General features: G+C 31.1%; 2 protein-coding genes across 2 annotated transcripts in view; one reads left to right on the top strand and one right to left on the bottom strand.

The window, feature by feature from the left end:
- LOC119635210 (transcription factor kayak-like) overlaps positions 1-18,163 on the bottom strand; it is a 58,823-nt gene extending 40,660 nt beyond the window's left edge. The window contains exon 1 of the mRNA XM_038029903.1: positions 17,597-18,163. Within this exon, the coding sequence (XP_037885831.1) occupies positions 17,597-17,839 (243 nt within the window). The 5' untranslated portion in view covers positions 17,840-18,163. The remainder of the gene's footprint in view (positions 1-17,596) is intronic.
- A 79-nt stretch (positions 18,164-18,242) lies between these two features.
- LOC119635209 (GATOR complex protein WDR24) overlaps positions 18,243-25,887 on the top strand; it is a 59,564-nt gene continuing 51,919 nt past the window's right edge. Inside the window, exon 1 of the mRNA XM_038029901.1 lies at positions 18,243-18,875. The gene's annotated coding sequence lies outside the window, so the exon portion shown is untranslated. The remainder of the gene's footprint in view (positions 18,876-25,887) is intronic.

Raw genomic sequence — 25,887 nt, 5'->3', positions numbered from 1 at the left:
TTTTTTTTTTTTTTTTTTTTTTTTGCAAGTCAAGGCGCGCACACACGTACAGCACACAATACAAATTAAACTAATTTCAGTGGTGATCCAATGCAAATTTCACGAGAATTTCATCATGTATTAGAAGACAAAATATAAACAAATTTCTTTTTATCGTGTTTTTGTTTTTCTTTTTTTTTTTGTTTCTCTTATTTATTGGTTTATTTGTATAGAAAAAACACTGTCAGCTCAAGTGTTTTGCTTAACATATTTGATCTTCCGTGTAGGTGAATAGAGGGAAAGAGGAAGAAAAATTAAAATTTTTTTTTTTTTTTGCTTTATTTATTATTGTAATACGCAAAATTTTTTTTAAATATTTAATACAAATTTGAAATTAACACAAATCATGTTTTTTTTTTCTTTATTGCAATTTTTTCACAATTTCGTTCATTTAAAGCACAACAGAGAATATATGAATTATGTTGAACAGTCTTCTTTGTTTTTTTTTTTTTTTTTTTTTTTGTTGTAAAATTATACCGCGACACTTCCTATTATTAAATTGTTCACAAAAAATGCGTCATCAAAGTATATAAGTTTTGCTTTTATATGAAACACTCAAATGTTGTAGCGAGTGAGTTAAATTTGCGCTTTGTGTACTCAATTTTGTTTTCTTTTGTTTTTTTTTGAATTTAGCTTTAATATCGGTCTACACAAAAAGAGAGCTTAAGTATTATGAGTGCAATAAGAAGGAATGCACTAATTATAAAAGAGAAAAATATAATATAAAAGTTAAGGAGAGAATAACTTATGAGTGTAAAAGTTTTTATAACGAAATTATGTACACAAGTTTAACGGGAATGAACATTATTCTGCTAATTTCTAACAATTTTTCGCTCTCTCTCTTTGAATAATAACTAACTCTTTATTTCAAGCAGAGGAATTTCCTTTTACTTGTTTTTTTTTTTTTTTTTTGGGTTTTAGTTATGCAAATCCTTTTTTTTGTGTTTCTCTGACTAAAACATAGCTTTTTCTCTTTTAAATAATATCTTATTGCATTGCATTTAAGCAGAAATCTTTGCAATTGTTTTGGGGCATAGTAAAATGAAATGAGAAAATACTTTGATGCCATCATTATCTATTTTTGTGTGTTGATTTCTTTTCCTCATCACACGGAGAATTTATATGAAATTTTTACTTCATTTAAAGTAAAGTCCCCGAAAATACCACACACAGTGTATCCGTATTATAAGCGCCTAAAATTCAGTGGGAATTTTTTAAAGGGGATTTCTATTAACTTAGAGCAAATATTGTTTTTTTTTTGTCCTAAATGTTAAGCGCAAGAAGAACGTATCCTAATTTGTACACACATTAGTTACTCTGTCTATATCACCCTTGGCGAAATGGTTTATTGCCAGTATTCCTAAAATAAAGCATAAATGTCATCCATTCGTTAGGCACGCACACAAAAAACTACTACATCTACAACATTAGATGGACGAGGCTGATTTTTTCTTTTTTTTCATACACTTGTATGGAAATCTTTGTCGTTGCACCTATTGCAGTTTAAACGTGACGAGTAAAAAAGCCAAGAGAGCAGAAGTAATCTCAGTTTACATTGCACTCTACTTATAGGCGAGTTCCTTGACCGACTTGGCCTATTTTCAATGCCAATCTGCAAGCAACATATTTGAACGTTTTGCCAAATTCGAAACCGATGTCTTAACTTTGACGATGTCTGAATTTTGACATGGGCGGCCATAACTATACCGATTTCGAATTTAAATATTGTTTGAGAATAAACTTCTTGAGCTCTCCGGAGATTCCTCCAATCAAAGTGTTGCAAATGCTCTGACGATGTCCGTACATCCCCATTCAGGGGACAATATTGAACGAACTCGATCCAAATTTGTGAATCAATAGATTCGCAATTAAGAGATAAGAGTTTTTTCACCATTTCTCTAAAGATCCGCTAAATATTTTGCAAATCTAATGAAAGAACTTTTACTTGGAGACGATGAGTTCATTCATTATATCAAATTATTTAAAATTTTAACCTTTCTTCTCTCAAAACTATGTTTTTCGAGACGGACGCCTCTTAGCTCTCAATCGATTGGGTTGAAATTTCCCTAGTGAAGCGCCTTAGACTCTCTTGATGGGATTAATAAATTTTTAGACGATCTTTTATCGATCTTGCGAAAGGATATTTTTTGTCCATTTTTTTTTTTTTTTAATCAAAATTTTCGACAGCTCCTGTACCATCTGCCAGATATATAATAATATTTCAAGCATTTTTGTCTTCTTAGCGTTCTAGCCCCAATTTGACAAACCCGAACAATAACAACAACATAACAAAAACGGAAACTCTTGCAATCATTGACGGCATGTGCATCCAGGATTCGACATAAAGCGAATAAAATTTTATTACTTATTCTTTTCTTTTTCTTTTTTTATATTATTTTTATTTGCTTTTAATCTTTCATTTTTTTGATTACAATTTGTATAATGTTTACCTGGGATTTTTGTGTTTACCAGAAATTTATGTCTGTACACAAACATCTTTTTCTTTATTTCAAATAATTTTATGGCAATGACTTAACTTTACGTAGCGTTGTTTTACTTCGCGATAACATTGCATTTCAAATGTAAATAAGAGCTCGTCACTTGTACCGTTTGCCGCCCTTTCGCACTCTTGCGTTTCAATAGAGCGTAAGCACAAGGTCGAAAATCTTTTCAATAATATTTTCAAATATTATATTAGAAATTTAATCAAGGGCAGATGGCAAATAAAGGATAACGAATAATCGACAGTGAAAAGTTTATGCAATCTATCAGCAGTTCATTGATCGGGATCGGGATCGGGGCCTATTGGTTGCCTCTAGGAAGTATCTCGAACAAGTTAAGATTCGATCTCTCTCTCTCTGTCTTTTTCTCTTCTTACATTTTAACAGAGTGTAAGTACAGTAAGGTCAGAAACCTTTTAAATAATTGTACAAAAGTTGCGTATAAAGCAGAAATGACAGCAGATGACATTGGGCAGATGTCGCACTGACTTCGATAAATCTACACATGCTTCGTTAGTTGATTGGTCGGATATATCTTTAACAGGTTTTTAGTTCAACTTATATGCAAAATTTTTACTTTTTATCTGGACTTAGGACACCCGGACTGACATGACGAAATCGACTTGGATTTTATATTGGTGTATAATTTAATCAATCGCTGACCTCTTTCTATTTTCCAAATGTTACTTAGCGAAAGATAAATCTACTATGCATGCATTCTTCGGCTGACGGCTGTAAATATTGAACTTATATGACATTATTATCTACGAACGAACACAAACAACGTTGCAATGATGTGCATTTCAATTCAGTTTGTAATTATCTGCCATTCTAATTGTCTACGGAGGCAATTAGTCAGATACTAAATATCATTGATATGAACAATTTTATCGACATTCCCCCAGACAGTTCTCTGCGCTAATTGAAGCAGTTAGTGTGCACTGCAAGACCTCAACCCAGTCAGTAGATAATCTTTTTTATATGATTCAACTAACAGCAGACCCAATAGTAACTTAATGAGCAAAACAAAACAAAAAAAAAAAAACAAAAAAATGAGATCAATGAATTATGAAGTAACGGATCAACGCTTTTAATATTAATTTTATAATGATGGACATGTACGTCACATCTCAATATTTGGCGAAGTTTTTGTTGATTTGTTTCACGATCGACTTTGGATTTTCACATCACAAGAAGATTATAAAAAAACAAAACAAAAGCTTTTTGTCATAATGCCTTAGCCGTTTGTAACATATTTACGTCAGTCTTCCCCTTTGACAATCATACCATTTAAGGAATTATTTCAATCAGTTTGTATTAAAATATTTACATACTTACATGTCTGTATACGTTTGCCGCCACATTGGCGTTCGCTCATTTAAAACACAAGCTTGGTTTACAAGTGCGCATTATATAATGAATGTATATATAAAGCGTATACTTTTCTGTGTGTGGATGGAAGGATGGAAACGCATAAACAATTCATCACATAAAAATATAATCGGTGAAGCAGTATCTGAATCGATTTACTTTTACAATTTCTTATTAAAACCCTTAATATCACGGAAGTAGACATTTCACATGAAGTCCTAATACTCCACTTTGTATTCACTTCTATAAACAATTTTTCAAAGAAAACTGAATCTATGCCTGATATAACCTTACTTTTAAGAAAGACTTGTAATAAATACCGTTTAGAAGTTTGAAATAAATACTTTTCTGGACTACATGAATATCGTAGAAATCAAAATCTACCTTTTTATAAAGTTCAGCCCTAATTGGGAGAATATCGTTTTTGTCTATCCATTTGTAATAATACCGACCAGAAATCCGTTCATTTACATTCCCATTTACAGGGTCAGGGAACATTTTTAGTTGGTTTTTTCTTTTTGCGGTGGCTAACATGAGAGATAAAATCTAAAATTTCTCCAAACCGATAAATAAATTTGAAAAAATGGTCGCAGCTAATCAAACCACGAAAAAAATAAAGTAAAAACGCTACAGTGGAACGTGAAATACCATTAAATACCCTACACCACTGCGTTGTTGTTGGCAATTGGCAGTTATTCACATAACGATTTTTCAAAATGATGCATTATATGGGAAGTGGTCTAAAAAGTGATCTTATCCGAGCCATTTTCAATAGTGCTCGTCCTTTGTCTAAAACTGACGGATGTACGAAATTTCATCAAATTATACCGACAATTGCATGTGTGTGCATGTTGAACACAAGAAAAGATACGGATGGACAGACAAGCCTAATTTCGACTAAAAAGCGACTATGAATCAATTGATATAATAAAAGGCCGGTGCATCAGAAGTTCTTCTAAATATTGCATATATCCGCAAAAACTTAATATACTCTTGTAAGATAAGTGGTGTAGGGTACAACAAAACTAGCAGAAACGTTAAATAAAAAAGAACACTTCCACAGCATAATCACAAGTTATAGCTTACAGCACATAAACACTTAAGTCTAGAAGTCTAGCTAGAGAATTACGGAGCAAGATCGTCTACAATTACCGAGCGTGTATCACACCACGTCGGCACTTGCCGCAAGACGAATATAGTTTTCTTTTAATATGACTTGGCAATATTCGACCTAAACTAAACACAAATAAACTACCGCTTACACCCTTTTGTGACTGCCTATGTGTAATGTGAATTCCAATTAATTCTTATTTCTTCCATTTTCTATATTTTGGTACGAGGGATTTGTAATATGATTCGTATTAAAACCGCACATACCACACGCATATTTATATATATATATATATTATATATATATAAGTTTATTAAATAAGATTTCAACTCTTTTTTTTTTTTTTTAATTTTAATGAAAATATTTGTATTTTCTTGGGCTTGTGGGCTGTAACAAAGTTATTGCAGTTGGTTTTATGGTCTCTCTGCATTGCGTATTAATAAAATAGGAATTAAAAATCGAAAGCGTGATAATAATAAGAAATTTTATATAGATCGATTACGCGTGCTCAGGCTAAGCTATAAAAAATCTAGTTTCATAAGGAAGAACAAATAACTTTGTTTTCTATTTTTTTTTTTCAGTTACTTACTACTATCGTTGAAGAATGTGAAGAAACTTACCTGCAAAAAAAAAAAAAGAAGAGATATATTAAAATTATTATTTATATATATGTATTTATTCATTGAATATTTTAAAATGCTTGATGATATTTTCTTCTTATTAAAAATATGACCCGTCACTCGGGTAATTATCCTATTCATACATGAAGGCAGTTAGTCGGACAGAAACAAATGAGGATAGAGAGATGTGGTCTGGCCGTAGCCTAATAAGGGTATATATGCTCGATCGGTAAATATTATGCCTTCACAGATTGAATATTCATTATAACTAAGCGAAATTCGGTAATTTCGACATAACCGCCCTTTTTCTCCACACCCTACGTGATTGCAGATTCTTAGCAATTGTAGGCATAATTGTTTGCAAACTCTGCCCAATTCTAAGCTTGATTTACGCAAAGTCAGCATATATGAAGAAACGTACGTGAAGAAAAAAAAAAATTCAACAAAGAAATACGGATCGAAAATTCTTGGCGCGGCCAGAATATATATTAGTTTGGGGAAAAAGAAATCCATTATTTTTATATGAACTTCAGGACTTTATTTATTTAACATGCTTCGGATTGTCCGATTTGAGTCAAATATGCACCGTTTTGTTGTATGATTTGTTGCCATTTTAAAGGTAACTTCAAAATATATAGCGAATCGAACAACTGATGCATATTGTTAGATTTTATATAAATGAAGCTCCGGCTATCTGCCTGTCATTCTTTTGAACTACTAACAGCACTCAATGTATTAAAGTAGGGAGACCAAGCTGGAGATATAAAAATTGTTCTTAAACACTATGTGCCATAGCGAAGGAAAAATAAAACCGTAAAAAAGTAAATATATTTCATAAGCATATTCGATATTGACCTTACAAAAATTGTACGAACATTAGCTATGCCAAGCTCTTTACGTTCACACAGGAAGAATAAAATACAAGACTTTCTTATATCTCTTCTTGCATTTATCCACCTGACTAGCCGAACAAATCTCAGCGTCTTTGTTAGTAGTAGTAGTAGTAGTAGTAGTAGTTATAAGCTTGAATTTATCTTCACGCCCTTTGATTATATTTACATATTCAGAAAACGTATTAACCTGTTATTCCATACCATACAAGGAATACTTTGAACTGACGCAAATAACATATTTTTGCGCACACGTACCGTGCATGTGCATTGAAATGCTTACTGTATTTAATATTTTTTAACGTTTAATGTATTTTATAAGAATTTTTTCTTGTTTTTTATAATAAGTTGCAATATTTTTTTGACAACGGAAGTCGCAAAATTATACGCAATTTCCGTTCAAAGGAATTAAAAAAAAAAAACACGAAAGCTAAAAATAAACTAAGACGTCTGTCCATTGTGTGGTTACCATACTGGTCTGCTTTTTTAAGTAGAAATATATGCGTTATAATAAGAAAAACTACAAATCGATCGTTTTCGAAACGTGTCTTGAAAACTTGAATATGATTTCATTTCCAGGATTTCAAGAAATGAACTTTGATTGATTACAATCATATCTTAAATTACGGAAATAAACTCAAGTACATTATTTCATTAATAATTACGGTTACCTTCTTCTTTTTTTTTTTATTTTTTATTTTATTACTATCATTATTGTATAGTAATAAAACATTAGTCATGTGATTGTTAAATAAAATCTACACATAAAAGTTGTAGACATTGAAAATTTCAAGAAAATTGAATTAAATTTTTTCATCGGATTTACTCTTTTTTATTACGAAATTAAGTACGAGTTATCTTTGGGCGAATTTTTTCTACCTATCGAGAATACATAGACCTCATGCACTCTAACCGCAAATTTCACGTTTTCTTTGTTTATTGTGATTTTTCAGTCTCTTCACTCGATGGGCCGGCATTTTTGCACGGATAAGTATTTAATTAATTGTGGCCCAGTACGTTTACGATTACGAGATAGGTGGCAGATAGTTATTCTTGGTCTTTTTTTAATTTCTCATTAGTTATAAGCAAATTCGTGGATACATTGGAAGAGTGAGAAGAGAAAACTAACTCTTTCAGAGCAGTAGCGATTATTGGCACCAACTTGCAACTTGTTAAGCGACGTAAGAGTTTACTCGCACAATCGAGAGCAGGCAAGAAGACAGACAGACAGACAGACGGACATAGTTAAATTTCTATCGTTTACATATCTTAGGACTATGTACAGTTCATTCTCTGCGTAACATGATTGTTAGAGAAACGATGACATTATTATAGTGTACCGCCCTCTAACCGTGTTAGGCATAATAAAAAGTTCTTATACATTATCTAGACTTATAAATGAATTTATTTCGTTGACGTCAATTTACATCGATTTATCTTCTATGTTACTCTTATCAAAAAGTTTCCACAATAAGATATCGTAAAAAAATAAAATTGAAAAAAACTTTTTCTTAGAGAAGCGATAGTAAGTACTTTAGCTGGAAACGTATACGAATACAAAGACGCATTTCCTCAAAGAAAAAAAAAAAAGAAAAAAGAAACTATATATCAAGGACTACAGTGCGTTGCATTTTGCAAATTACATAATAATAAAAATTTATTTATATAACATATATTCAAATAAGTGTTTTTCTTTTTTCTTGTTACTTTTTATTAAAAACTGAATGGCAAAAGATAACGATATGATTTTTCCCTTTCTCTCTCTCTCTCTCTCCCATCACCGAAAAATGAAAGATGTATGCATTTTGTCAAAACGTTTGACAAACATCTAGAAAAAAGACTCAAATACTTTAGCATCCAATTGTTAATCACTTCAAGCGTGTCTGCCTATCCATCTGGTTGTCTGTCTGCTTAATGGATGCGGTAAACATTCTCCTAGTGCTGATACTCTCCCCCATAATAAAACGCAAAATCATATCCACACACCCTACTACTACTTTTTGATTGAATTACAATAACATATTTCTTCAACTCAGCAGTATTGATGCTTACAGTTTAATAATTAGACATTCGTTTGTGTAATATCGTCATTTGCTTTTATAATTTATTGCTGCAATAATTAAAATCTTTACAGACAACTTTTAACTTTTTTTTACTTGACAATGGGGTTAAGTAAGAGTCAATAATATGCGATTGTGTTGGTTTGTTTACATGTACAAACAAACAAATTGTTGAAGAAAGTAAAAGGTCACCTGAAAACAATTTATAAAACTCTTCTAAACCGGGAAATATATGCAATAAAATGTAAACCTTTCTTAGAAGACTAACGTGGCAGGATGAAAACAAAAAAAAAAAAAAAAAATTGATATCAAAAGGAAAATTTATCCTTGAAAGTTACTTAAGGTTACAAAGATTACAGTGCTTCGTTCAAGAGCAATAATAAATGTGATTAGAAAATGTGATTGATTTGATATGTGGAACACAGATTACTTTTATGTCCATACTACGAATGCTGGCTGTGCTTAAATTTACGCTACGACTGGCTTGTTGGTGGTCTTTACCTTTGTTTCCCATCTCTTCCATCTGCAATTGAGATGATGCCTTGTAATATTATAATATAAAAGAAATTCTTTTCTTTTTTCCTTCAATTTTCATATATTAAAATTTTCTATCAAGTTTTCTCATTTCATAAGTTAGAGCTATAAAAATTTAACAACAACAAAAAAAGAAAAAAAAAAACAAATTCATAAAAATCTCAATTAAAGCGGAAATTCCAAGCAAAGCAAACCAATTTAATTTTGCACGCATACAAACACGCGTTTGATAAATTTGATTGCCAAAAATTTTGCGGAAACGATAAAATGAGGAAAAAAACCCACAATTTAAACATGAAAGAGAGAAAGAAAAAAAACAAAAAAACTCTTTATTGCGAAAAACCTTAAATACTTAAGGACGCAAAGCAAAAATTTCCAAGAAAATTCAACGATGATAAACAAAAGAATAACAAGAGACAAAAGCTAATAAGAAATAAGCAAAAAAAAAAATCAGGCTTACAACGAATCTCTTCCATCACTTAAATGTCTTTTGAAAATAAAAACAAATTTTTAATTACTTGCAGTTATTTGCATGTATTTCCCAAGGATAATAACAACGTGAGGAGGATTAAATTGGTATGGAAACGTTAGCTCTTTGCTATCCAAGCGTAAAGGGATGATGCTACATAAGCAAGAATGGAAAGTGTTGCATAAATACGAAAATAACGATTTACATAAGCCTAAGAGTGCAAAACGCAACATAATTACACAGGTAAAGGTAAAGTCGTATATAAGCATAAGCGTAAGATGTTCTGGAAACGTAAATGTGTTCTATAGTCTTACATAAGTAAAAGCATAGAATGCTATGTAAGCGTAAAGATTAAGATAACATCTTACGCTTGCATAAACTTAAAATGTTTGGGGATCGCAAAGATGAAGTGCCAGTTAGGCATAATAGATAGATAAACTCCTATTAAAATGTAAAATGCTTTGGAAACGTAAAGGTAAAGTGCTATGTAAGCATAAGCGTAAAATGCTTTAGGAATCGGAAATGCAAAGTCTTTTGCAAACATAAGCACAGAGTGCGATGGAAATGTGAAGCATAAGCAACATAGGAATAAGTGTAAAATGCTTTCTAAACGTAAAGGCTATGTAAGCATAACTGTAAAATTCCACATAGAGGTAAATATAAATATAAACTCCGATGTAAGCGTAAGCGTAAAATGCTTTGGAATCGAAAATGCAAACTATTATATAAGCATAAGCACAAAAGGCGGAGATGTGGAAGTGGAAATGTGAAGCGTAAGCAACATAAGAATAAGCGTAAAATGCTTGAAATTGGAAACATAAAGGTAAAAATAAAATCCTATATAAACATAAGCGTAATATGCTATGAAAACGTGTAGGCGAAGTCTTACATAAACCTAACCTTAACTCAATTTTATATCAAATTGAATTTTGATGTCAATTTTAAAACCTATACATATATATATTCGTTGGAAAATTGAAAGCGGAAAAGCTTTTTGATTTAGATGCATTTCATTTCCGTCATTTGAAAAGATCGACAGATATATATATATATATATATATGTTCTTAAGTAGTTGGTTTTTTGTATCCTTTTTTCAATGTTTATACGTTTTTTTTTGATAGGTCGGTCACTGCGCGCATTTTACAATGTGCTTAAGTAACAAGAGTCAAGAGCGGAAAAACCAAACTTGGTAGGACAAAAGCAAACAAAAATAGGAAAAAAAAAAAAAATGTATACATTGTACAGGAAAACAGCAAATAGCAAATATTGGCTACAATGTCTATGAAAATATATGTATTTAAACAGGGAGTCGGACGGGGGAGACGGAGGGAAAAAAGAGGAACACAGAAAACGTGTGTAAATATTTAATGAAGAAGTGAAATACATTCACAAACACAAATGTTATGAAAGATTTGCTATTAAATAAAAAAAAAAAAAAGAGCTAGAAAAACATCTTGTCAGTTAACTTTGCAACATCTACATTGTATATATATATATATATGAATGTATAATATTTTTATATAAACAAACATGCAAACATACGACACAAACAAAGTCACAATATTCAATTTATAAAAGAAAAACAGAGAAAAACAGTTAAAATTCCTATGATATGTAACAAGTTTAAAATATATATATATATATATACAAAAATACATACACACATGTATGCAGGCATACGCACACGTAACCACTCTAGATGTATGCATATGTGTGTGCGGTATGCATATAATATAATTTCTTTTTAAAAAATTCATTCATGAATGAAACCGTACGCTAAAGTGATGACTCATACGGCTTTTACCAAGAATTCATGTATAAATATTTAAGGCTATGCAAGCGCAGCACCTATCTCTCTATACGTGTGTGCTTCACAGTGTACGGAGCGAGGGATTTTCTAGGTTTAAGAAGATACAAAAGTCGTAGCACAAAAAAATAAATAAACAAGAAGAAGAAGAAGAAGAAAAACATAAACGACAACAAAATACACTCAACTGTGCCGTATAGAGAAAGGCAAGAAGTAAGTAAGTGTTTAAGCTTTTTAGTGTCATTTGTTTTTGTTTTTTACTTTTTTTTTCCTTTCTAAACGAGTGTTACACTCAAAGAGAAAGTGTTTTGTGCTCTTTATTCACATATTCAAGGTAAATCAAAGAATAAGAGAAACTTATTTCTCGGCTCGTATTTTTGTAGAAGTTTCGGACTAAAAGAAAAGAAAAAAAGAAGAAGAAGCATTTTGTGCTATCGCGTGTAGTTTCTTCTAAATATCAAGGTCTACTCTTTAATGCTTGGCTGGCTTCATTTTACAAACATTTCACAAAGGAGTGGTTGGTTTCATAAATACCATTAAAGATGCAACACATATGCTTTAGCTTTTTTTTTTATAAGACACATTATTATAAGCTCTCTTAACGCTCAGATATCCATATATATATATATATATATGTTCCTGTGTGTGTATGAGTATATTTGGCATGTGCTTTTTAGCATGTTTAAGCATGTTATTTATTTTTGAAGGTTTGCACAATTCTTTTTTGTGATAACATGTTTTTGATCTTTTTTCTGAAAATGTTACAAAACGCTTTTTAATCTGGTTTAAGTGTAAAGGCAACATTTGTACGTTAAATTTGTAACGATCGTTTATCTTATGAAATAAGATTTGCAGCAATACGCGTCCAATTCTTTTTTTTTACACCAGGCAAGTAACACGAGTTCGTACAATTGAAAGCAAATGAACTTTTTTTACACGAAATGGTTTTTCTAGCACGAAACCAAAGAAATAAAATTTTTTTTTTTAAATACTAAAACTTATGTTGTACGACAACGTAGTATAATTGAAGGGACATCCGCCTGAGTGGCCGAGTAGGCAAAAGTCTCGACTTTCAACTTTAATGGTCGTGGGTTCAAATCTCAAGTTCGGTAGACTTTTTAATAAAGCCGAGAGGCTTAGATGCTAGCTAGAAAAAAATTATATTTGCTCAAAATCAGATATAAAACGCAAGCAAAGGCGAAAGCCTTCAAACTTTGCTTGGGGGCCCCCCACTCACATACAATGAATGGTTCAGATTCTCATGGGCGGCGAAAGTGTGTCCAAAAGTGTCGATACCCTTGAGCGTCGGAGTAAATTGAGCTATGTTATGCTTATATATATAGGAAAATCCCGGCCATATGTCCCGCAGAGATGAAAGAAATTTGTCCAACATTTAAATCCTTTAACGAGACTGCAGAGCTTTCTCAGCGTTTCCAAGCACTCGTCCAGGAGTTATGTACAACACATTACCGCGACTTGTCGTTTTTTAGTGCTTTTATAGTGCTTTATGGTCCTTTAACCTACAAGCACCACTGGGCATGTTATGTCCATTTTCAAACATTTACAAAGACTACTGCCTCTCTTCCTTTAAGTCACCAACCTATCCGCAGATTGTTAATGATAAGAGAGAATAAACAAAAGCAGTAATAGTTAAATTATTTTCATGGTAATCATAAGTGACTGAAAGTCACATCGTGATCTGATTTGTTATAAGAATATTTTCCGCTTTCAACTAAAAAATGAAATGGGAAATGATCTCAATCGACTTGGATAGATCAGTAAATAAATAAAATATATATATAAACAAGAGTTTACTTTGCACCGTCTGTGCCTTACTCTTGATCGTCATACGATTTGACATCGATTTCTCCTGTCAATCTAATGGTCATCATGGTCGATGAAAGATTCCCGTTTTCACGGCTTAGAATATTAAAACTTAGCCTATGGCATCCACGGTTGATGACCATAGAATAAATTTGGAAACGAGCGTCAAACGTCTACAAAGATATCTACAACAATAAACAAAACTTTGTAAACATAAGAAACATTCTTCTGAAAAGCCATTGTAGATATTCTGCCGGATGATCAACTTATGTTCTCACGTTTAATTATTTTGAAATTATAATCTAGATGTTTGAGGTCATGGGTATAGTCAAATAATCGTCGCCTTAAGGCGAATACAGTTTTGTTGATTGTTCTCTCTTGCTATAAATTTTATTACATTTTAAATATTTAACTCGAATGATGTCACTATAACCAACAAAAAAAAAAAAAAAAAATGAATCCACCAACTCTCTGCTAATATTTAATAGTTGACCTTGCAAGGAGTGCTCTTGCCGACGTTAATTATGCGGTAGGAATATAATGCGCATACCTACATACAAATTTTCTGATTCGATTATAAATGTAATTCTATTCAATTCAATTCAATTCAATGGAACCGGTAACGCGCGAAATTTCAGTTCAATGCTTTATTATCGAAACTCGGCAATGTTTCCAAATTAAAAAGTATGACATACATGCGATGATTATATATGTACGTATACATGTGTGTAAAGACAATATTTTGAAGTGGGTGTAGAATTTTCGATGGATATAAATTTAATTTTTAATTATAAGTTGACCAGTTTTTTTTTTTACGTATTTTCAATTCTTTTATATTTTTTTATTTTTAATGCTTTATTTATGTTTTTTTCGATTGCATTTATCATATAATCGTGACTTTTGTCACATATATGTTTTGATGTGTGTGCACGCATACATATGTGAATCTAAATTTTGTTTTTTTTTTTTTTTTTCATTGTTGTTGTTGTAATTATTGACATTTTCGCTTTTGTATGCGATATGTATTCGCTTTGTGTATACTTTTGTTGTTTATTATTTCACGATTTTATATTTGAAGCCTTGACCTTGTTGCTAAATAAATTAAATAATTTTACATTAAAAAGTTATATGCTATGCGACATATTATCTGTTGACATCAATGCCAATATATGTAATTACCTCTATGCGATGGGTATATACAAGAGGAATGCAAAAAGCAAATTAAAGAAGAAAGAAATCCGAAGTGATTATTAATTGAAATAATATATAGAGCGTAGAGATCGAATTTTTTATTAGTGACAATTTGTTTGTGTTTGTTATCCCTTAAGACACAGACTGCAGGATTTTTTCTTTAATGTGCTCCGCATAGAAAATGCAGAGCAAGAGATTTGTATGTCTCAAGGTACGTACATTCTTTTATTTCTTAACTTCTCTCAAACATGAACGCGTTTGCTTAAAGTGTCATGAGAAGACAGAAGCCCTAACTTCGCTTCGCAATTGGCAAACACACTCTGCTGGTATACGAAAATTGTTTTCATAGCTGACAAAGACTCCTATATGAAGTCAAAATTGTCCGGTTTGCAGCATCCAGATGTGCTGGAATTAAACATGTTTCTCTGTCTGTAGGCGTACTCGTCTTTACCCTTGCTAGAGTCCCAACTCTGAAAAATATGAAGCAGAAAGTTAAAAACTCCACCGCCAAAAAAGTTAAGCAGATTTAAAAAAAAATTGAATGCCATTATGTCGAAAATAAAATTTCTTATGATTTCCTGCGGATAGCAATTTTAAAAATTTTTGCAAACATTCACTGGCAGAATAGGAAGACGATTGTTCAATTGAGGGATGTAAGAAAAACCCGTTCAGCGGAGATAGACATAAGCCGTAAGTAACTTCATTTTTATGAAATTTTCAATCATAAGCAAGTCAACTGTTATTAATTTTTTTCTTTTCTTTTTATAAATTTTAAAAAATTTCTTCAATTATTTTGTCGGAAACTCATTAAAAATATTTTCGTATTTTAGAGAGCAAAATATGAAAAAGTAATTTCTCATAAAGGTTATGAAAACGTGAACTTTATATCTATCGCAAATTAAAAATAACTTGCTTTGAAAATACATTTCCTTAAAAACACAAATACGTTAAAGTTTAACTCATTAAAAATAAACAAAAAAACGGAGTAGAACGAGCAACAAATATTTGCTGCCTTTCCCTAGAGTTTTCCCAAACTTGTAATAACAGCCTCAATATGTCAATTAAATCATTGTATTACATGACATTGCGCGATATATTTATCACTTAACTAAATATAATAACATTACTAGAATAATATAAGAGAGATGCTTAACATTTTCGGATTGTGTAAGCAACAAAAGAAACTTTCTTTTCGCTAATCTTGCGAAAGGTTAATTTTCCATAGCTTTCAAGTTAATTTGCGAGTAAGCGAATATTTCCGTTTTGGGCGCAAGAGTGTACTTTGACCTCTTAATTGAAGAAAGTACTGACAGAAATATGTACATGTGAAAGAAAAACAAAACTACTCGCATGAAATAAAACAAAAGTAAACAAAAAACGAGAGAGAGCAAAAGAGAGAGAAACCAAAGGAATATTTACTTTTGCTCTCTACACGAAATGTCAAAAAAAGTAAATACAAAAATTCCAATTGGAGAAACAAAATGAATTATAAAACCTGCAGATAAATATGTGATAAAAGGAAACCGAAAATTAAACGATAATTGCAAATAAAAAGAATACGAAAAAAAAAAAAAAAAAATGTGATCATTCGACGCGCTATCGCATAAGGTTTTAAATGTGTTCAATCGTGGCTTTATGAAACAAAAATTTATTATATTATGGCAGGTACGTACGTATTTAGAATTATAAAAATATGAATTAAAATTCAAAAGCATATTTGCAACACTGCGTTTAAATAGAGAAACAAAGCGTAAAAAAAAAGAAACAAAAAAAAAATACTAAACAATAGAGCAACAGAGCAGCGGGTATCAATCGATTAACAGAAAAGCACAAACGTACATGTAATGCAATAAAATTCAATTAATTTATTTTTTAATTTACGATTTTTTTTTTTATTAAGAATTATTTTATAAACTGTGCACAGTGAATAGTGATAAGAGCAAAAGAGAGCAGAAGAGCGGAAAAACTTCTATACAAAAAGGGTATGTGGGGTATAGAAATTCGCGATAATATGTAGTATAACCTTTAACAAAGATTGTATGAGAAAATAACAAGTTTTTGTACTTTTTTGTTTTTTTTTAATACAGTTTATGAGTCGCGTTAAATCGTTAAATTTTAATCGAAATAAAAATAAAATAGAATACTTATTTTGTTGTGCTTTACCTAAACTAATTGTAGCTTTGTAGCGAACATTTATATTGAATTCTTCCATCCTCAAAACGATCGATTTGAAATCGCTCTACTTATCGTCAAAGTTCGAGGCGACAAGTTATTTTTATTATTTTCTATGCAACACAAAATGCTTATAAAGGATAAAATGCTAAACATATGCACATAAATTCTCCATTATTCCTCTTCTTAGATCTGACGGGTTAGTCGACTTTTACCCTCGGTCATATATGTCTGAAAAACTGTTACATTAAATATCAATTATGATTGAATGTCCACAAAATATGAATTGTCGTTGCTGAGAAGCGGTATTGCCTTTTGTAGTAGCCAGGACTCTCAAATCAAGAGTGAAATTACGTCGGCGTCTTTTCTTTCTATGACATTGCCGGCGTAAAGAATTCCCGGCCTTCTTTAGAACATGTAAACATTTCTTCTTCCAGACACATCCACCTCAAATATTTCCTTATTTGACAATTTTTATATTAATGGTCCATGGGTTTTTCAGTAATTTCCGTTAAACAGTATAGGTTCTCTCTACGCGAAATCTTTTAATTTATAAAAATCAAATAAAACAAAAGCACCTCTTCTTCTTCTAGTGTTGGTGATAGCTTTTTTTGTTGTTTTATTTTGCAAATATTCATTCAACTAAACGCGGGAATCCAAATCCGTGAGATAAACGTACATGTGCAACCTCAGCACTTTTTGCTTTTTAACACAACTAGCAATGAAAAACGCGCTTATAATACCCTACACTACACTTCAACGTAGCACAAAAAAGTATTTAACGCATGGTTAGCTGATGTGTATGCAAAACTTACTTTATGAAGAATATTGCTGTCTCGCTTATTTTAATTAAACACATTTTGTACTCGAGTGGTGCCTGAGCGCGATATTGCGTTGTTGTTAATGTAATAAGCATTTGCGCCAGTTAGTTTATTGAGATGCAAAAAAAAATGTTGAAACAAAAAGAAATAAAGCAAAATGGAGAATAGAATTAATATTAACTTACGATAAGATTATTACGTGCTGTTGTAGTTGTACTTGTTGTTGTTGTTATTAAATGTGGTAAAATATCAAAGGAATCATCTTCTTGAGCTTTTAACGATACCAAATTCTCTTTATCATCTAAGTCGGAGACCGTGTCGACTAATTCCATGTCTCCAACATCATGATGATGGGCAGCAGACACTTGTGGCATTTTATCGTTAACTTTTAATTTAGAAATATTCGTTGCATCCACTTTGATTTTCATATTTACGAACTAATATGAGCGAAACGCGTGGCGAAAGGTAATTATTAATATTTCGGAAGTAAATTTTTGAAGTCTACACGCCGCTACTACAATTTTCATCTACATACATTATACGAAAAAACACAACCATTCTTTTTGCCTATATTTTAGCTTTAAAAATATTCAAGACACACCTTACAATAGCAGTTTGTGGTTGAATTTGTTTATAATTTACTGGTAACCAAAAACAAATAACAAGAAAAAAAAAGACACTTTTTTTTTTACACTTCACCGATTAGTTACAATTCTAGAAACAAATTTTCATATATTTACACAAAAAAAAAACTCATAGCTATTGCAATAATTTTTGTTGTTTTTTTTTTTTTGTTGTTTTTTTATGAAAAACAAAGAACGTAAGAATGAAATGAAGAAAATCAATGTTTATTAAATAATTCAATAAAATGTGTTGAGAAAGAGGCGAGAATTTGCAAAAATCATGTGCTTATCGATATAACGGCAATAACAAAAAAGACCAAGGAGTACAATAAAAAGCCAAACCAACAGTTGCTCATTTGAAAAAAAAAAAAAGAAAAAACTTGAACACCACACTCTCTTGCTCGCAAGCTGACATATGTTTATTATGCGAAGAACAATTGAGACAGTACACAGACTGAGAGCATTCCAAACACCCGTCTTTTGGAGAAGCAGAGAGATTGGGGAATTGTTTTTGGTATGTGTGTGTGTGTGTGTGTGTGTGCGATGATTATAAAACGATACGAAGAGTTGAGCGAAACCTCTCAATTATTATTTACTTTTGTACAAAATCAGCACAATTCGGAAAAGAAAATCGGGGGAAAAAAAGTAGTTTCACAATTTTTTGCAATTAATATCTTTTTCAATTTTCTTTGTTTTGTAGATATTTGCGAGTACTCGTTATATCGTTCGTATTTTTGCAATTTAATACGTTTTTAATCTTTCATTATCTACACTGCATAATTTTGTTGTTGTTGTTTTTTTTTAACTTTTTATTAACATATTATCAAACGTGTTCAGGCATGTAAGTAAGCAAACACACATATATATGCAATTCAAAATATTTCTTTTACTATTTATGTCAAGTCTGCCTATTTGTACGTCGTAGGCACGTATTTAGATGTTTTGATTGGTTAGACGTCAGCAACTATAATCAACAACTGAACGTACTTGAACCCGCTTTTACAAAAAACAAGAAACAGATAAAAGTTACAAAATACTGTAGAAAACTATACGTTTTATTGTTACTTATAATAACATACACAAACATACAAACACACACACACAAGGCAAATGTGTTTCTCTATCCTTTATTTCAATTTGATTTTGCTCTTTTTCTTTTTTTTTTTTAAAGGCCGCAATTATTGTGTTATTGTAATGAACAAAACTACGCAATTTATAGAAAATATATAAGCAAAAAAAAAAAAAAAACAATTTAAATCACGTCACACACGTCACGTTTTTATTTATCGTTCACACTTTTTTTCAAAATATATTTTCTTTATAGGCAAATTGTGTTTTCTCATTATATTCATTGTTTCATTTTATAACAACTTTTTCGTGTATTTTATTGAGCATGTACCAAAAATTTGTTTGCAAGCGCGTTATGTCGTTTAGGTTTTAACTGAAAATCGAAAAATAACTAAATTCCATAAACTTTGTTCCTACATTTCATACATTCATATATATATATATATATATATATATATACGTACATTTATTAAATATTCGTATTCCCCGTCTATTCTACAATACCATAGGATTACGCTCTCTTTGTCTCTCTTTTTCTTTCTTTCATTTTTCTCGTCTTATTTGCATTACATTTATTCCCAAAGCAGTGTATTATAGCAATAACAACAACATTATTAACCTGCATGGTGTTTCTGCTGTTTTTTTTTTCTTCTGTTATTTTTGTTTTTGTCATTTGCCTTCGACATGATAATAGTATTTTCGGTTTACGTTTTACTACTAGTTTCGTTTGGTTTCATTACACAATTGCTATGAAGATTGCACCCTATAGCCGGTTATAGAAGAATTTCCAAAATTTATTCTTAATGTCTGATAATAGTTTCGCTTCAATTAGGAAACAGCAATACACAACTTCAATGAAAAAGTGTATAAAATGAACACAAATATATATACACAAGCTTCCACGCGTAAGTGCACGCATAAGTATGTTATGTATATACATATGCACACATATTTATACAATAAAATTAACAAGATCAATCAAGAAAATTCGAAAGTCTACATACATATATGCATCTATATATACTATATATCAATATTATTATTATTGTAATTAATTCAGCTAGAAGAAATAAATTCAAGGTCTGAAGTCTTAAAGCACTAACAACTGACGCTATCGCCTTTACACAAAACCCTAGCGCACTTAAGATTTGAACCGACGACAATATATAACTCTATAGGTTGTGGAGTTTTATATAACTTTGTAAGCTATAGAGTTGTTTAATTTACTAAATATAATTTCCAATTGGGAGCACTTGACCTAAAAAAAATTTCGCTAAAAATGGACATATATTTAAAAATTTGTATTTTGAACGTGTATAGTGTTGTAATGTCTACTACAGCGTCAACTAGGATGACGTAAATCACTTCTGGAATTTTACTTGTTTTAATAAAAAAAAAAAACCCGTGGGAGACGATTTAGAAGCAAACGTGGATGCCACACTAAAATAAAAACTTACTACAATCGGAATGCATAACAGAAAACGAAAATTGCTTCATTTCAACGTTAATGTGTGTAGTAAATAAAAAAAGCACCAAAAAAAAAAAAAAAGATAAAGTATCTTTTAACTGTTTATAATATTATTTACCGAAGATGAATATAGATATGCACTTGACATAAAGAGAATGAAATTTCTGCACCGTAAAATTAACGGATTGTAGCAAAAAAACAAACGTTGTCCGTTGTATTTTTAAAAAATTTAAATATTATTTTCGTTACTTCAATAATAAAATATATAACATATAAAGATAAATTTATGGCAAAACTTACAAATTTCTGACAAATGATTGAAATTTCGATTCTCTATAGATATGCTCTATAGATATTAGTTAGAAGCATCCATAGAAAATACTGGCCAATATTTATCGTTAACCAGAGAAGTCCGTTTTTTTTGTTTTTACAAAAACTTGTCTCCAACTTATGTCGTGTGGAAGGCAGATTCTCCAATATATATATTTTAAAATATATAGATATACCCTTCCTGAAGAAAAAAAAGGTTTCAACCTTCGTGGATTTCTAATTTGATTGCAATATATCTTTTAAACACTACGATGAATTTTTTTTTTTATAATTCGGTAACTCTAAAGTTTCCAGTAGATTTTGACTTGATAATAAGAAAAAGTGTATAAGAAAGGCAAAAAAAAAAACAAAATGGAAATAATGCAAACCATAAAAACTTGAAAACAAAACCATAGGCAATGAAAAGTAAACAAAATGAACAGAAGAGAGAAAATGTAGTAAAACACAGAAAAAAAGAGAGAAAGAAAATCTATCGCATATATCTACGAAATATATGCTATCAAAAGAAATCTAACATGCTAGAAAATTCCTAAATAGCATTTGGGAAATTCCAACTAGATGCAATATAATTTTCAACTCTTGAGCTTTTTATATGAAATAAAGCCTCTTTGAGTAATGGACATAAAAACTTTCTCTACACACGCATACACACTCTCTTTTTCTCTCTCTCATAATGCTCTTAATTTTTTCTAATGAGTTAGGAAGCTTAGGGAAATAGAGCAGTAAACTTAGTAACGAATGAGTTTAAATCTTATCGTTTAGACTTTACTTGATGAGATTTTTATTGTGTATATATATATGTATATATATATATATATATATATATATTTATTTATGCGATATACGCGCGTTTATGTACACGTTCAGTGCTTTTGTTTTTTTCTTTATTTACATTAAGATGCATGCTATGTTTTATTTTAATTTAAACCTGAACCTCTCTGCTGATGACTCATTGGGGTTTTTTCCAAAACGAAAAAGAAAAAATGCGCGGAATGGTATTTGTCCCCCCAACATGCATGCTGATGATGTGTGCATGTGGCCGCTTTGCGCTTTGCGTTGCTTGCAGATTTCTCTATTTTGTTCTTCGCTTGCTTTGTTTTTTAATTGCTGCAGTTCTTAATTATGATGTTTTGTGATGCTTTTTTTCTTGCTTTAGTTTTATTGTGTTGAGATTTCATAAAGATTGTGTTTAACGCTAACACAACTTCTTATAGTGAGCCCAGTACTTCTTTGATTATATCCATGTATGTCGCAAAACAATTGCTTTGTTATTATTTTTGCTCATTTATATAGATATGAAATTTGAACATATATTTAATAATGAATTGACCTTAAAATCTTTTAAAAATTATTTTCAAATGTATAACAATGGTGCCGCTGCACATGCTCATTGTACGAATAACTATAATTATATCATTAATGACTTGACTAAAGTGATATTTTAAATGGATCCAAATGTGCAGTTTTGTTAGCACATTTTTTCATCTTTCACAACAATAGTACGGCAACAAATTCAAAACAATAAGAGAATTACGAAACAAAATGTAAAGTGCAATTAAATGAAAGGAGTGAATGAGTGATTTTTCGGATCATTGACATTTTTGACCAAATAGCTAAAGATGTTGGCACATTATGGCTGTGTAAGTTCTTGCCGACGCAAAATTTTTTTACGTGATATGTTAAATAACCTTCCGTAGAGACTTGATGGCCAAGTTTTAGTAGTGTTTGTTTTACAAATCGTAAATTAATATATTTTTACCCATCTGACGTCATATTTGATTATATCCATTTCTATTCGTTGAATGCAGGGCGTGACAGTTTTGATCATTGGTTATACCATATTTTAGACCGATATCCGCTATTACCTACAAGCTGCAATTTGTTGCCATTGCAGGCGTGATTGTGAGTGTAATCTATCGCCGTATTTAATTGCAACTTCGCTAGAGACGGGCGCGTATCTATGTGCGTGTCTCCATCTGACAGTCGTGGACAGTCGTAATCACCTCTGGGCTCTTTAGGGTTACTCATTCGCAGAGAGAACTCACGCTAAATTTCTTCTGCAGTGTATATCGGAAAAATTCACATCGATTTTTGGGCCTTGGACAAAAGCATTCATTTTCGAAGAGTCCGCATTTGCAAGGAGGCATTACAATGGGAAATCCCAATGATTTCAAAGGCAAATTCATGGTTCAGAAGATTACAAGACGGTTAATAATCAATTGAAAACTAAACTTGGTTTAAGGCAAGTCGGACTAAAAAAGATTCATTCATAAGTGTTCGATGAAGTTTAGTTTTAAGATGTGTCAGATATATGCATATATACAAAGATAACGGTTCAGTTGAGGAGTATCAAAATTTACGATCCATATTTTATCTCTCTCTCTCTATCTCTATCTCTTCTAGTAAGATAAACAAATGTACTCATTCAGAGAGAACAGGAATTGTTTTCATATCTATAATCAAATGCAATTCCTTTGTAGTACGTCTTACATGTTCAGATTTTCTTGCAGCCAGGAGTTTAATTCTAACAAAAGCTATACTCTTAAGTCTTTTTTGCCAACATATTTTGATCCCCTGGTCATCTGTGCAAATTTGATAAGAATCGCCACTACGGGCAGTGTTTTCAGGGTAGTAAGTTTTCGCGAGCATACTTGATTGCATTTATCGTGAGTGCCTATTAGATAAAGACATAAAAGTTGTCGGCTGCGCACATGCGCAATAGGCCTACTCCGGCCTACTCTTTCCCTTTTTCCTCACTTTTTTTTTTGCCATCATCGTGTTGCATGTTACATGTTCCCGAGCAATTGATTATATTAAAAAAAAAAAACACACCGAAGCGGTAAAAACTTATTATACACTCGCATCGTTATTATAAAACGTTTATTAAGGTTTCTGTGACGAAATTGCTAATCCTGTCCTTATGTCCTTTTAGTAATCAAGCTTTCTATATCTTTTTGAACAGTTCATAGTTATATTTTTAATAACCGCTACAACCTCTCCGGGTACATTTCTTCTGGAATAATAAAAAATGTGTGATGATACTGTTGTGCATGTTTTGCTTTATGCTTAATATTATTCAATGGCGTACAAATAAATAATCAGATAAAATTTTACAAAGAAGAAAAGCAGAAAACATAAGCTTCAGAAATGTTTTATTGATTTAAATACTAACCTTTTCCTTTCCATTAGTCAAAACTACCATAAATTTTTTTCTATTAATAACGACGGCAAGCAGCTGAAATCTTAAATGAAGTCATACGTTCAGCTCATTATCTGTGAAACAAACAGAAAACGCTTTAAATTCTTACTCTAAAACCCAATGGAATGCAAAAATCAAAAGTACAATAAAACCAAATAATATTGTGTAGAACACACACAGCCAAATACATACGCACACACGCACACAACATACAAACTCGTATAATAACAGGTAAAAATTGCACTAAACAATACTTAACTGATATGAAGCCACCATGTGCTTATTATTAAGGATTTTAAGGCATGAAATTCCATTAACACAAATATCCATAAACAATATTACAAACGATTATACGAAAATACATGCAATAAGTAGATGCGTAAATGTATCGCGGAGTGAATAAATGTGTGTGCATGTGTGTGTGTGTGTGTGTGTGTGTATGTGTATTTGTTTATTTATTTATAAAAATATACATACATTGTGATATTTAACTATAAGGAGGAGTAAAAAAGAAAGAAGTAAAATACAATACATAAGGGGAAGCAAACAATAAAAATTCCTTAACTTTAATAAAGTGACGGGAGCAGCAGCACAGCAGTCAGCCAGACAAAAACATAACATACACACAACTCTTAGGCCGCCTGTCAGTCAGCAAATCTTACAGGTAGGTATAATAATGCCTAACATAGTATAGTATATATGGAGTTATAGTACGTAGACCCTCAACCATATATCTCAAAATGTATGTATTATTGTAAACGAGCGAGTGATAAGTTGTCGATGAATGGAAGACACAATAAAATCAAAAAACAAAAAAAAAAATAAAAAAAATAAAAAAAGGAAAAAGACTAAATGAAGAGAAAAAGGAAAACTAAAGTGATTTTTAAATGTTTTTTTTTTTTTTTTTTTATGAAGCACAGCAGAACAGAGGAAAAAAAACAACATTTAAATATGAAACTAATTGTGGTGGCGACATTGGGAACATCAGTGATATCCTGAAAACATTTTACGATATGCGAATGTATGCCTCGTGAATATCAACATCAACGTTATTGAATGATTTATACAAAAAGGAGAACAAATACAAAAACAAAAAAAAAAAAAAAAGGAACAGGAAAAAAATAAAAAAACATTGACAGCTAGTGGTTAAATAAACCAATAATTGGAAAATATATGTAAACGTTATGTGCGCGCGTCTAATTTACAAGGGAGCCAGCTGTCTTCATCAGCAACAGCGACAAATCTTTGTAAATATTTCGTAAACCTTTACACATGAACTTTAATTTACTTTACTTTTATTCTTCAAACCCTAAACAAAGAAGAAATAAACACACAAGACATCTATCTAATAGATGAGGCAATGAGAGGGTGCCTGGGTATGGATATGAATGGGAAAAAGTTGCGATATCTGTTAGCTAAGGGTGGTAACCGAAATGTTCAATTACTTTATAACACAAATCATAGTAAATATTTGCAATTGGTTGGTTAATTTGCTTTATGGGTGGATTTATACATATATATATATATCTATATTTGTATTTTGGGTGCTAAAAAAAAAAAAAGAAAAAAAAGTTCATAATTGCAACAACACATAAATAAAATCTGATAACATTGTTCATCAATAAATGTTTTCTTTTGTTTATATATTTCCGGCATAAAGGAAACGTTTTGCAAAAGTGACATTTAACGGCAAGGGGCGTGGGGGAGAAAAGATGGTCAATTTGTTAATTAGACGCTTTAACAATAATGGTCAAGTGTTTGGAGAAATCTGCTTATCGTAGAAAACTT

This window comes from Glossina fuscipes, unplaced genomic scaffold (assembly GCF_014805625.2).
Source record: "Glossina fuscipes isolate IAEA_lab_2018 unplaced genomic scaffold, Yale_Gfus_2 3, whole genome shotgun sequence".
In the NCBI taxonomy this organism is placed as follows: domain Eukaryota; kingdom Metazoa; phylum Arthropoda; class Insecta; order Diptera; family Glossinidae; genus Glossina; species Glossina fuscipes.
This window is presented reverse-complemented; position numbering and strand designations above follow the sequence as displayed.